General features: G+C 47.9%; 1 protein-coding gene across 2 annotated transcripts; it reads right to left on the reverse strand.

Moving 5' to 3' along the window:
* Nucleotides 1-761: 761 nt before the first annotated feature.
* Nucleotides 762-12,552, reverse strand: REEP4 (receptor accessory protein 4). 2 transcript variants are annotated; one of them, XM_048513497.1, is made up of 8 exons: nt 12,401-12,552; nt 9,876-9,948; nt 9,117-9,193; nt 6,232-6,352; nt 5,654-5,767; nt 3,382-3,511; nt 1,871-2,061; nt 762-1,680 (listed from the first exon to the last, which is right to left on the reverse strand). In XM_048513497.1, the coding sequence occupies exons 1-8, from the start codon at nt 12,430-12,432 to the stop codon at nt 1,621-1,623; spliced, it is 798 nt and encodes a 265-aa protein (XP_048369454.1). In that variant the 5' UTR covers nt 12,433-12,552; the 3' UTR covers nt 762-1,620. The 2 variants fall into 2 exon arrangements, with proteins under 2 accessions (XP_048369454.1, XP_048369453.1); XM_048513496.1 differs by lacking the exon at nt 12,401-12,552 and having other exon boundaries at nt 1,871-2,058; nt 9,876-10,163.
* Nucleotides 12,553-13,145: the final 593 nt, after the last annotated feature.

Genomic DNA, 13,145 nt, shown 5'->3' on the forward strand with positions numbered 1-13,145 from the left:
GACACACTACTGGGGTGGGGAGGGGGAGTGGAATTCAAGCTTAGTTCCAACACTTGTAGAGACAGGAAAACAGAAGAGAAAGATCCAATCCTCCACTGGCATGATCCACCACTAGCTCTAGGAAGAAAGGAACCCCTGTACTCTTGTTGAAGAAATAAGGTAGATTTGGCCTCTGGGCTCCAAATGGTATGTCTGCTTAAGCCAACTGCAGCATTTGCTGAAACAGGCCAATTAAAATTAATCCACAAATGTAGCTGCATTTGCCTCCTTGCAAAAAAGTTGGACAGGCAAGGAGCTCATCCTAACCCAAAGCAAGCTGAGCTGTGACTGGCTAGCAGAACAGACTCCTTTTTCCAGCTGGTCTTTCATCACAGACATTCAATGAACCTCTCCCACTCTTTAGCCTCCTCACTAGCACATGTAGTGGAGAGCGGCTTGGGAGTTGGACAGCACAGTAGCACCAGCTCATTCTCCACGTATATGCTCAGGCACATGAGCCAACGTTGCGAGCATACGATACTAGTTGCACCGCAACAGTCAGATAGGAAAAATACAAGCAAGTTCTTAGCCTGGCCAGCTTCAACTCTTCAACAGTGCCGCCTTTTCCAGCTAGCTTAAAGGTCAATCTGTGGGCTGGAATGCAGCGGGGGGGGGGGGGATGTGCCTGCCTCCCCTCCCCCTCTTTTTAACAGTTTTTTTTTCTTTTATCAAGACTCAATAGCTAACACACCACCTCTGAAACAAACAGAGTGAAGCCAGGCTTAGATTTAAGAACACATATTTAATTAATATACATTCAAAACACACTCAAAATACAACATAACTCAAATCATGTTAGATAACCAAGTCTGGCTCTTTGGGGACAGAGACCCAAAAAAGGGGAGGACATTTAGTTGCAAGGTTCTGGCTTTCTCCCCTTGCAACTCTTAAGCAGCAAGGCAACACAACAAGTTTCTGAGATGCTGTAAACAAGCTGGAAGGGACATCTGCTCAAAGTTCAGCAAATTGTTGCACCAGTCTTTTTTTATAACGTCCCAACTTCTGCATGCTGATGCACCAAGCTGCCCTTGTTCTTCTGCCACTTCAAGACTTCCATGAAGTTGTGGTGGTGAGGACACGTGATGGTGGGGGAGGTGACTGTTCTTGATACAAACACCTGAATTGAGCAAGATACTCAGACACAGTTCAAGAGTCAGCAAGGAAAAACTGTTGTCACTATTTTAAGTCAAGGCACCATGGGAGGGGCGCACAGGCAAGAGAGCTAACCCCACCAAGGGACAGGAAGTACCAAGGCTGCCAACAGCTCAGCTGCCAATAGCACACAAGGTTGCCAGCCAGTAACCAGATTCCTCCTCAGTTGTTCCCCCCGCAACCAAGAAGAGGCGCATTTCAAAAAAAACCCAGCTGTCATCATCTCCCCAGAAGGGGCTAATTTCAGGAGGGTAAAAACCGTTACTTGCACTGAGAAGCAACTCATTAGGGGCAACTTTGACTGTGTCCAATTGCAGGGGTGGGAACCTACTCCCAGCTCCCTTAACAGGGTCAGCAATACAAGTTGTGAAGCACCATTCCCCATGCCACGTGCCAATTCATTTGCCCAAGAAAGTTCTCTGAAGCAGCCTAGCTGTCCTGATCCACCACCTTCTTCCTTGGGCGGCTTCTCACCAGTCGAGTGGAACTCTGTAATTAGAAAGGGGACATGTGAAACAGGGTGGCTGTCATTTCTCCTTAAATACTTTCAAACCAAGAGCCAAAGTTTAAGTCAGCCAGGCAGATGGCAACACTCCCCTCCCCACATCAGTACTAGGAGATGCTACTTAAGGTTCTGGACCTCCACCTGAATTGTGTATACAACCAATGGATGTCTTACCTCCTTGGTCAAAGGCTTTTTCTTCACCATCCGAAGGCTCTGAGTCCTAGACAGTGGCTTGGAAATCAAAGAGTCCTTGCTGCGGCCTTTGGGCCCAGGGGAGAGTTGAGAATCTGACCAGCAGTCCTCCTCGTTGCTGTCATACTCTACCTGTCGGGCAGCAGTCCTGTGTCTGACAGGACGAGGCGCTGCTGTTAGAAGATAAGAACAAAGTGCCCTGATCAAAGCAAATGCAGTGATTGATCCACAAGGCCCTGTTTAGAATAACCTCATTTTGTACGCTAGGCACTGAAGTGCCATCAATGAACAACAGCTGTGATTTGCCTCTGGAAAACACCCAGGTTTGTCTTTTGGAAAACCCCTAAGAAGGCAAAAGGGCAAAAGACTCGGAGGTAACACAAATGGAGATCACAAAACTCACAGCAGACTGTAGACACAAGAACTGACAAGAAAAACACGAAACGGAAAAAATCCTGTCAAGACTGCTTGGAGCCCTAGACAAGCACTGCTCTCCCTGCTGAGGCAGGAAAAATACTGGGGATCTAAGATGGATGCCAAGCCTGCCACAGGAAGTAGCAACTTTCAGTTCCTGCCTCCCTGACAATGGGTTGGAAATCACCCATCCAAGATGCCCGAGATCGCCTCCAGGAGAAAAAAGCAGCTCTCACTGGCTCCTGCCAGTACCATTTCAAACCCAGCATAATGTACATCCCACCCTCCAAGGCACTCAGGGGGGCACTTGAGTATTATATCAAGGACAGAACATCAGACTGCAAATCAAACATGGGGCTCCCAATTCTACATTGTCCCAGAGAAGGTTGGAGGGGAGAGGCCACTTGCAGATTACAAGCAAGAGGTTCAAACCTCTGCCCATGCTTGCTGTTTCTCCCCTGCAAGCCCCTCCCCCCCATTACATCATTGCTTCTCTCAGTCCAGCCACAATGAATTAACAGTCTGGGATGTGGGGCTCTTGCATGGGAGAACTGGTCAGAACAGAAAGAGTTAAGTGCACAGCCACACTCCATCCCCCCAGATCTGTGTTTGGGAAACCAGTTTGCCAGCATAACATGTGTTGTGCTTGTCCAAGGTCATCCAGGCTGGGCTACATCAACAAGGCTCCGCCCTTGGCTTGCCTGGAGCCAGGTGCCATGGGGCTCCGCCCCACCATTGCACCTGGCAAGTGATCTGAGGAGAGAAAAGAAGCATTTCCTCATATTCCCCTCCCCTTTCCTATTTTTCTACTTTGAGTATTGTATTCGTGTGCCTCAAACACTGCAGCCGAAAAACAATGTAGATAAAATCAAAGCAAGGGTTGCAGATTTGTACTTCTTGGGCAACAAAAAGTTGGGCAACAATCTCTGGGCTTCTATTTTAAGAGGTGTGATCTTGTTTGTTTTTAGTTTCTTTTCCTATTTGCCTTCTGATTCAAGCCATTCAGACCCTCCTCCCTTTATCACCTTCTCAGAACCTGCAAGGGCAGAGAAAGGCACACAGATTGGCCAGGCTCTTACTTCTTGGTGGCCGCGGCTCCTGCTCTTCCAGGTAAAGGGGATCCGAAAAGTGAACCGGGCTTGTATCAGGAATCGAAGTCAGGTCCTGCATGCTGAAGCTCCGCAGTCGGCCAGCCAGGGCACCCTGGCTCTGGAGAGGAGCGAGAAAATGGTAAGCTACACGGAAGATTCCTAGCCAACTTTCCAGAGGTGAAAAGGGTGCAAGAAGAATCCACAGTGGAACTTACCAGAAAATTTCTTCTGCCAAGGAAAAGAAACTGCAACCCAACATTAACACACTTCACTATGGCGAATTAATAATTCAGAATTTCTACAGAAGGGGGTTTATTTTTGCTGATTTTCCCTCCCAAAAGAGACCTCTGATTCCCTCCTCAAGCTATTCGAAGGGATTCCCAGTCCCCAGAGTAGCATTTCAGGGGCTGTTTTGGGATGCTGCAGGAAGGGGCAATTAAAATAAAAAATCACCCATCCACTTTGCATGCAAGGAAATTCTTGGCAGGGTGCACGCCAGTGTCCACATTCATTTGAAGGAGTGTTTAAAGACTCATTGGGACAGAAGGGATCCTGGAAAAGTTAGGGATAGCAGGAAAGACCACCAGTGACTGAGAAGATCAAGCACAAGGCAGTCGTAAGTCAAGGTTAAAACCATGAGCAGAAGTTAGGCATAAGGCCTAGGAAGGCTGGACAGAAGAGAGGGAGAAGAGATGAGACATCCTGTAGTCTAGAATGTGGAAACAACACCCTTCTCCTAAGAAGCTCCACAGCTAGACATCAATGCAATCCCCACCCATTCCACTGATTGGACCTCAGCCTGCTGGCAAACCCCGACTTAACTCCTTCTGCAAGAAAACCCATCCATAGATACACTCAAAGGACTGCTCCCACTTCAGTAGGGCGCTACCAAAACTAATTTCGCAGCTGGGGGAAGGGATACCACATCCTGGCCAGGCAACTGGGTTGGTGGTCACGCCTTTTAAGATCTCAGCACCGAAAGCAGAAGGAGGGAGAACTGCTCTGATTGGAAAAGGGGGAGGACAAAGAGGGGAAAGGCCTGGCCACACTTCGGACAACTGAGTGGTCTAGGCCTCTTGCCAGGGCAGAGATCCTTGCTGACATCCATGCCGTGGAGAGCCCATATTAAACCTATGCTCCATCAGCTGAATTGAAGAATGGAGAAGAGTTTGGATTTATACCCCACTTTTCTCACAGTGACTGACAAACTCTTTCCCTTCCTCTCTCCACAACAGATACCTTGTAAAGCAGGTGGGGCTGAGGGAGTTCTGAACAAACTGTCATTAGCCCAAGGTAACCCAGCAGGAATGTAGCAGAGGGGAAACAAATCTGGTTCACCAGATAAGAGTCTGCCACTCATGAGGAGGGGAAATCAAACTTGGTTCTCCAGATGAGAGCCCACCTGTTCTTAAACACAACACCACGCTGGCTCTCATTGGTTCCAAGAGGAGTACCAGATTAGGTTCAAGGTATTAGTGTTAAATTACAAAGCCCTAAATAGTGTGGGAAGACCTCTCCCAATATATCCCCAGAGAGCATTATGCTCAGCAAACAACACTTACTGGCAACCCCTGGCCTAAAAAATATCTGGCTGTCATTTTCAGCTCTGGTCCCGGCCTGGTGAAACGCTCAGTCTAACGAGACCAGGGCTCTGCGGGATTTTATCGCAGTTCTGCAGTGCCTACGACAAAGCTGCTCTGCCAGGCATATGATTAAGGGCAGTGACAATTTTTATCCATCTTAGCTGGCCTCCCTTCCCCTCTCCCCCTTTCTGTTTGTTTGGTTTTCTTTATTAATATTTTTAGTATGGTTACATTTAGATTATTCCACCCTTCATTGAGTTTATTTAAAGTGCCACAGTTTGTAGCTTTTATAGCTTATTGTTATATTGATTTTAATGAAAATGTAAATATTGTAAACTGTTCTGAACCTCTGGTGACAGGAAGAGTGATCTAGAAATCTAATAAGCAAATAAATAAAAAAAATGCCCACTGACCAGGCATAAGAGGCCTGGGGGAAGGATTAAAAGGAGGCAGGTGCCAACCCAAAGAGGAAGAGGTGGAACACCATGGTAGTGGTAAAGGTACCCGTTAAAAGGAGGAGGGGCAATGCCCCTTACCTCTCCATTCTAAGGTCCCTCAAGCCCCTATTTTTAGGGTAATGGGAGCATGGCTGGTATGTTGAGGAGGCCTCACTGCCATTAGATATGGCAGGACCTCACAGCCATCTCACTTCAAAGAGCCAGAAAAAACATAATTACCTTGGCTGCAGCTTGGACAGCAGCTGTGGCCGCCACATTTAGGCTTCTCTTCCCAAAGCTCACCAGAGTCTCATAGCCACGCTCTTTGGCTTGCACAATGAATTGGTCGATTTCCTGTAAAAACAGTGCGTGTGGGGGGAACGTGAATGTCTATGTTTAAATTAACTTGGATGAAAAGTAGCAGCAGAAAGCCACTTTGCTTACTGGCTGACCAAATCCACCTGTGCCCAACACTACCCTTGATGGTTTGCATCACAGCAGACAGGCAGCATCCGTCACTGGAGGAAGCTTCACCCACTGGACTGTCTGCAAGCTGATGAGCAGCGCTCCGAAAGGCCACATCTGCCCACATGATACAGGCCAGAATGGCTTATGTGCATTTCCCTGAATGTGCCTATTTTCACACTTCCAAGGAACAAACAGCAACAGCTTCCTGGATAGCAGATGGCAACCACTCTTGAATCCAGAGTCGGCTTGATAACAGAGCAAGAAGCTCAGTGGATGCCAGATTCAGCACCCTCCCAGCCCACATGACAGCCTGGACTCTTCTCTAACAAGCAGTGCTAGATGGTATTTACCTTCTCCTTGTGAGATAATGTAGGATGTATGAACTTGCGGTACAGCAGGCTTGCCCCCCTTGTATAAGGAGACAGGAGCCATACTACAAAGGCCATCTTGATCTCGTAGTAGAAGGGAAACCTGGGCAGAAGACATGACAATCAGGCCAGGTTAGCCACAGGAGGGCTTGGAAATGCTCAATATCAGCCTTACATCCAAGATACTCTTTTCCCAGTTTGGCAGAGCCTCCCAAAGGTTCTAGAGTACATGTGGACTCACGGCCCTCCAGATGTTATGGACTACAGTCCCCATCATCTCCTGCCAGCATGATGCTGGCAGGGGATGATGGGAACTGTAGTCCATAACATCTGGAGGGCTGCAAGTTTGACACCTATGTTCTATCTAGAGCATCACTGCAAAACTCTGTCTCGCTGTGCTCATGTGCCTGCTTTAAAACTGCAAAGATGGGTTAGTATAAAAGAGCATGGCTTTCCAGTTAACACAATAACTGATTGTAAAACTGTTGCAGTTCATCAACTACTTGGACACTGCTATGGACATTATACATACATACATAAGCCTTTATTGGCATAAACAGAAAAAGTTACATAAATCAGGAACAATTGCATGGATACATAATAGATAAAGGCCCCACGGGGAGCACAACAAATACGTTCTACTGGGAACTCTCAACTATCTCCGCAGTGAAATTGGCGATCTCGTCACAAAGACCGGGGTCCGAGTTGTTTAACAATAGAGATAACCTAATCAGATCAGGCAGCCCAGATTGGAAGAAAAAATGTAAGTTGGTATATTTAGATCTGACGTTATCAAATCTGGTGCAGTGCAAGAGTTGGTGAGTCAGGGTTTCAACCACATTAAGTTTGCAACTGCATAACCTTGCGGATTTATCTAAATTGCTGAACCTACCCATTAATAGGGCAGAGGGCATAACGTTAAAACGCGCAATGGTAAGGGCTCTCCTTGCGCGAGGGTTCCTTAAGGAATGGAGGTAATAGGCCATACGTCTCTGCTCAAATGGAATTAGGAGTTGTGTTGGGGAGCAGGTTCATTTGGCTGCTAGATGCAAATTTGCAAATTCTAGATCTAAAAGCCGATCTCTGAGCCTATTGTACGCTTCTGAATAGGAAATTAGGTAGAGTGTTTCAATAGGCAGGCCGATGGAAATAATCTTTCTCTTGATTAGAGAAAACCAGGGGTTAGCCTGCGTGTCCTGTAGTGTCAATGAGACAAGAGAGCGTTCGAATGGCAGGTAGTGAAGGCGGAGCCAAAATCTAAAGGCAGTAAGCCAAGCTCTATGTTCCATGGTGTTTTGCCCCAGTTCTAAACACAGGGCTGCGTAAGGGATGCAGTTTGGAACTCCCATTATTTGGTGGAAAAACTTGGATTGGGGGACATTCAGAGCTTGGTTCACTGCTTGGATCCAGATGGGTACCCCATAGAGTAGTTGGGATTCAACCTTTGCATTGAAGATCCTTAATGCAGCCGGAACAAATGAGTGCCCTCTGCTATGAAAGAATCGAAGGATTCCAGAGATACTAGGGGAGGACAGAGTGAGTGCTGCCTTTTGGTGCAAGGACCAGGAAAGATTGTGTGAAAAGGTGATGCCAAGGTATTTAAAACAATAAACTTGCTCAGGAAGTACATTGTTTAGTTTCCAGAAATATTTTTTGCGGGATCTAGCAAAAACCATGATTTTGGTTTTCTGATAGTTAATTGTTAATTTGTTGGTGTTACAGTACTCAGAGAATTGTTTCATGAGCCGCTTTAGACCCACCCTGGAACGTGAGATGGACATTATAATATTAAAGATATTCAGGGGGGTTAAACCACAGCCATGTAATCTTATCTCTATTAATCTGTGTAGTAATTTTAAATACATCCATATTTTTAATGAGAGATAGAACAAGATTAATCCACACCATAGCAAGTGCAGGGTGGTTCACTTGTCGGATGCTTCACTGCTGACCCAGATCATTCATCAGCCCACACCAGATCCAGAAAAAGTGAGTCACGTACATTGGCCCAGACCTAGTTTGCACCTCAGCCCACACAAAATTGTCACCTATGGATCCATATTTCAGAATACAGACACGCACAAGCACCTTCTCTGTCTAGGACTCCATAAACAAAAGCATGACATTTGCAGTTCCAATAAAGGGAGACCCACCAACTTGCTATATGTAAATCCATGCATCAGCTTTAGTGGAAGGCACAGTTGATGTGTTGTTACTAAAGTTCACAGGTCAGACCCTACTGGCCACATGGTGAAAGTACTTGAGTGATCAATCAAATGGCACCTGAGTATTTTTGACAAATAATTTAGTAGAACGCAGAGAGATGCACAGTGATTTTTACCCATTCTAAAAAAACTACACTGAACTTCTGAAATCAAGTTGCAAGACTCTAATCAATAATTGCCACCAGGGGTCTGAAAATGACAATGTTGTCAAGAGAGATAAAAATTCCCCCAGGAACAGTTACATCAAAGGAATGACAAAGATTATAATAAAGAAAAGGATTTTTAAAAAGCATAGTTCAATGACAGTGATATCAGCAAGCATTTTACACCTTGGGTGCAGTCATATCCACGACAGAGCTTCAGAGATAGCCTTAATTGATTAAAAGCAGCCACATCAACAGGTAGCAAGATTGCCCAAAAAAAAGGGGGGGCCAGTAAAGTCTGGCAGTGTATGCTGCAAAGGGTCTCCCTTTTCCTTTCTCTCTGGCAGCATTTTGAGAATATAAATTCAGTTACTAAAGGCTGCAAAAAACATATCCAGCCAAAACCCTGGAGCTTTTGGCCAACAAAGGTGAAAATCAGAATCAGGCACTAAGCATGACTTGTGGAATTGGAGAATGAAAGGGAACAGCAAAAGCTCACCAGGAAATGAAGATATCAGCCACAGTTTCTGTAGCCATGAATAGGGCAAACACAATCCAATACATCATCCAGCGCACCTGTAAGGATACACGGTAGAAGAATTAAAGGACATTGACTTTCCCCTCCCCCACAATAAAGAACCACAGGGCAGGAGAGCAAAGTCATTGCAGAACCTGGCCTCAGACATTCCAGTATTTTACTTCAGCTTAGGGATACTACATGCCCACCCAGCTGTAGTATCTCTGAAGAATTTATATGCCACCTACCCAGAGTGGTGTTCAGGCAGCTTACGGATAAAAACACCACCATAACAGTATACATTATCCATATAAAAACAAAACGAGCCATTAAAAGCACATACAGTGCTTCAAAGCCATTAAAAGCACATACTGTGCTTTCAAGCACATACAGTGCTTTAAAAAATTTAAAAAATGAAATAGGTTGGTAATTATTTGAAAATAAACAAATCAAAATCCCCCCAAAAACCCACATTGAAATCAGCTCACCTTATTAAACAAAGAGACTTTTGCAACCTAATGGTGAAAAGAAATATACAAGCATGCTCTGCAGTCAAAACAATGCCCAAGGTATGAAAAGCAGAGGTAGCTGCCCCAGAAATCATAGCCCAACAGCCCACCCCATACATTTGCTCAGAGACTACTCTTTAGGCTCACAAACTTCTACGTCTCACTCCATGAATCACCTTCCCATAACTACTTGGAGCAAGAATTCCCTCCATTGTTCTCAGCACCAACTTACATATTCCCGGATATTCTTTGTTTTCACAGCCTTGTAGGAGGCATAGGCAGGATACAGCATCCCAAAGAGCAGCCTGTAATGGAAAGGAGGGGTCAAGCAAGCCGGCCACCATCTGTACAATCCTGCCAACAGCCAGAGGCAGCTCCGCCGGCCCCAGCGTTGTAGTTTGGCCTTCACGGCTTCAAAAACCACAGTGGTCCCTGGGAGGGGTGCTTCTGTTTGCCCTGGAGCCGGAGAGGAAGGCATGGCTCAGCCCAGCTTGAGAGGCTGCCTTCTCCCTGCAAAAAGGTGCTGGACCTGGCCAACCAGGCTGCACTGACACAGAGACAGATGCAAGTTACTCCCAAGGATAAGCTGATCATTTATGTGACCTCCCCCTTCCCACACACATGGCTGCTGTTGCACAAGTGGAGACAAGACCAGCTCTGCAACATCAGAGGCGATGCTTCCTTGTAAACAAGAGGATGGGCCAGGGCACCACAACCTGACCAGTTGCTTCCTAGAGGAAGAGCCAAGTGGCTTGAGGCAACAGTTAAGAGTGCTGGATCTGAAAGGTTCAAATCCCCACTCTACCACACAGCTTGAGAGCCAGCATGGTGTAGCAGGGGTAGGGAACCTGCGGCTCTCCAGATGTTCAGGAACTACAATTCCCATCAGCCCCTACTAGGCCATGCTGACAGAGGCTGATGGGAATTGTAGTTCCTGAACATCTGGAGAGCCGCAGGTTCCCTACCCCTGGTAGTGGTTAAGAGCAGGTGGGTTTGATTCCCCACTCATACACCTGGCAGAGGCTTATCTGGTGAACCAGATGTGTTTCCACACTCCTACATTCTTGCTGGGTGACCTTGGGCTAGTCACAGTTCTTTGGAACTCTCTCAGCCCCACCTATTTCACAAGGTGTCTGCTGTGAGGAGAGGAAGGGAAAGGAGCTTGTAAGCCACCTTGAGTCTCCTTACAGGTGGGGAACAAATCCAAACTCTTCTTCTTCTTACTGGGTGATCTAGAGCAACTCAAGCTTTGCAGCGTTGTTGTGATGATAAAATGGAAGACTGGCATTTGCCAGCCTGAGCTCTTTGGAGGAAGGGTGGCAATTAAAATGTAGTAAAATAAAAATAAAATCACCCACTTCAAAACAGTCTAAGCTCACAGCCGGCAGGCAAGTTCTTACATGAGAAAAGCCCTGATTCTACATCCTTTATGGGGAGAGAAACATAGATACTTCTCAGCATTCTGCCCCCTTCCTCCAGAGACCAGGGCATTTCGAGATGTCATTCATTCAAGGTCTACAGAAAGCCAACTGAATCCACATTATTTTTGGGTGTATAAACAAGATCCTCAGCCAGAAGGTGCCAAACAGGTTCAGAACCAGGTCAGTCACTTGAGCTGCAGCTGAAAGAACTGCCTGTCTTCAGTATAGAGTAAGAGAGAACTCAGGCAGGGTGCATAAGGGAACGATAATATTTAAGATGACACCAGGAAAAAAAAATTAAGTTCTTTGTATCAGATGAAAATTCAGGGCAAGACTAGATTTAACCAGAAGGGGGCAAGTTCAGGCTTGCTAATCCTTCAAACTCAGGGCTTTGTACCTCTTCTTTGGGGCAGGGCTGCCACTCCCTCGAGGTCAGCACCCAAACAGGGAGTTCGACTGCGGGCTGGGAGACCTTCGGTGTGAGTGTCCCAAAAGCAAAACGGCGCCACTGCGGAAGTCACAGCCAGACTCAAAGCAGTTGCTTAATGGCCCTAAGGCAGGAGTGCAAATCGCCAGGCCAGACTCACACCACAAAGGTAGCCCACAGCACGGGGCCACGAGTTTTTGCCACTCAAACGAGACGCCCAAGAAGGTCAGGAAACCTGGCGGTGCCCACGTCAGGGTCAAAGACAAATCCGGAAATTAGCGCCGCCAGAGCAGCGGAAATTTTTAAAGTTGATAACTTTTATAAAGTTGACTTTTTGCTAACCTCTGAGCTGCCCGGAGTCCTTGCAGCCGCCTTGGAGGAGTTAAAGTCAACTCTCACTCCAGAAGGCACCAAATAGGTCCAGAACAAGCTCAGCCAGCTGGAGTCAAAGGAACAGCGATCTAAGGAGTCTCTACCAGCCACGGGGGCTGCCTCCCCCTACCTTCCCGGGGATGGCTGCAGTCGCTCCGGAGCGGCTGTTCAACCCCGCAAGGCGCAGCCCTGTCTGTCCCCATTCAGAAGGGGCCGCAGCGCACCATCAGCTTCCTTACAGTAAAAAGTATATCGGAGCTGTCGGGGGGCTGAGAGGCCAGGCAAACAACAGCCTAGGGGGAGATACAGAGTTCGTGGCCTCCCCGGGAGTTCCCGGACTGGCGCTTACAGAAAAGTTCCCGGACCAAGCATGCGAGAAATCGGGGCAAACCTGCCCCTTCCGCGACCGCCCCCCTCCCGAGGGGGGCCATTGCAGCTGCAGCGTCCCAAAAGTGCTCGGCGCTTCCCAGCTGGCTTCAGGAGAGGCGCCCGGCGAGGCCAGGGCGCCCGGTGAGGTCCCTTGCCCGTCAAACTCACACCACGAGGCTGCAGAGGATCCGCGACACCATGGCCAGGCCCCCTCCGTCGGAGCCGGAGAAATCCCCCTTCGGATCGCGACTCTGGGTCGCCTCGACGGTTACTGTGGCTGCCGGGCGTTCCCTCTCCTCCCATTCGCCGCCTTTCCTCCCGCCCCTGGCGAATAGGCCAATCGGAGGAGGAGGCGGAATCCGGCTGGGTTTTAAAAAGTTGCTGCTGCTGCCGCTCAGCAGAGTTTAAGGCTGCTGCAAAGATCCTGGTGGGCAAAGTGCAGATCGCGTCTGCGCTGGGCATCTCTTGGGGTCGGTCTCCTGCACAGCCGCTGCGCTGAGGAGGATTGCGCATAAGGAAACTGAGCTGGCCTGGAGTTCGGGGCTGAGCACCCCTTGAGCCAGGTCTTCCTCACGAAGATGTGGAAAAAGGGAAATGATGCTCCGTGGACAGGGTTGGACTTGGATTAGAGGGCGACTCCGCCGGCGCCCCTCTTTAAATGCTACACGTGCCAACTTCCCACGACTGGTTCGACTGGCAAGTCTCGCATCTGCTTTTTTCTTTTCTCCTTGGTATGACGCGAAGATCTTCCCCACCACCCATTGCCAAGCAGCTGCCTGTGTGTTGTGTGCTCGTCGGAACCCCGTGGCTATTGTGTTGTGATTTAAGGAGGCGAGCGGGCGTAGCCGGCTTGGCGTCTGTTGGGGCGTCGGGCTGAACCGTCGCAGAAGGGTCCAGGGATGCTCTTTGCCAC

This window comes from Sphaerodactylus townsendi, linkage group LG12 (assembly GCF_021028975.2).
Source record: "Sphaerodactylus townsendi isolate TG3544 linkage group LG12, MPM_Stown_v2.3, whole genome shotgun sequence".
NCBI lineage: Eukaryota > Metazoa > Chordata > Lepidosauria > Squamata > Sphaerodactylidae > Sphaerodactylus > Sphaerodactylus townsendi.

Bases quoted from the DNA above. Each gene is read 5' to 3' on its own strand.
- REEP4 (XM_048513496.1), bottom strand. From the start codon at position 10,121: ATGCCTTCCTCTCCGGCTCCAGGGCAAACAGAAGCACCCCTCCCAGGG. The intron at 6,353-9,116 runs GTGAGCTTTTGC...TCTTCTGCCCAG, and splicing joins GCTGATATCTTCATTTCCTG to GTTTCCCTTCTACTACGAGA. The intron at 1,681-1,870 runs GTAAGACATCCA...TTCTAATTACAG, and splicing joins AAAAGCCTTTGACCAAGGAG to AGTTCCACTCGACTGGTGAG.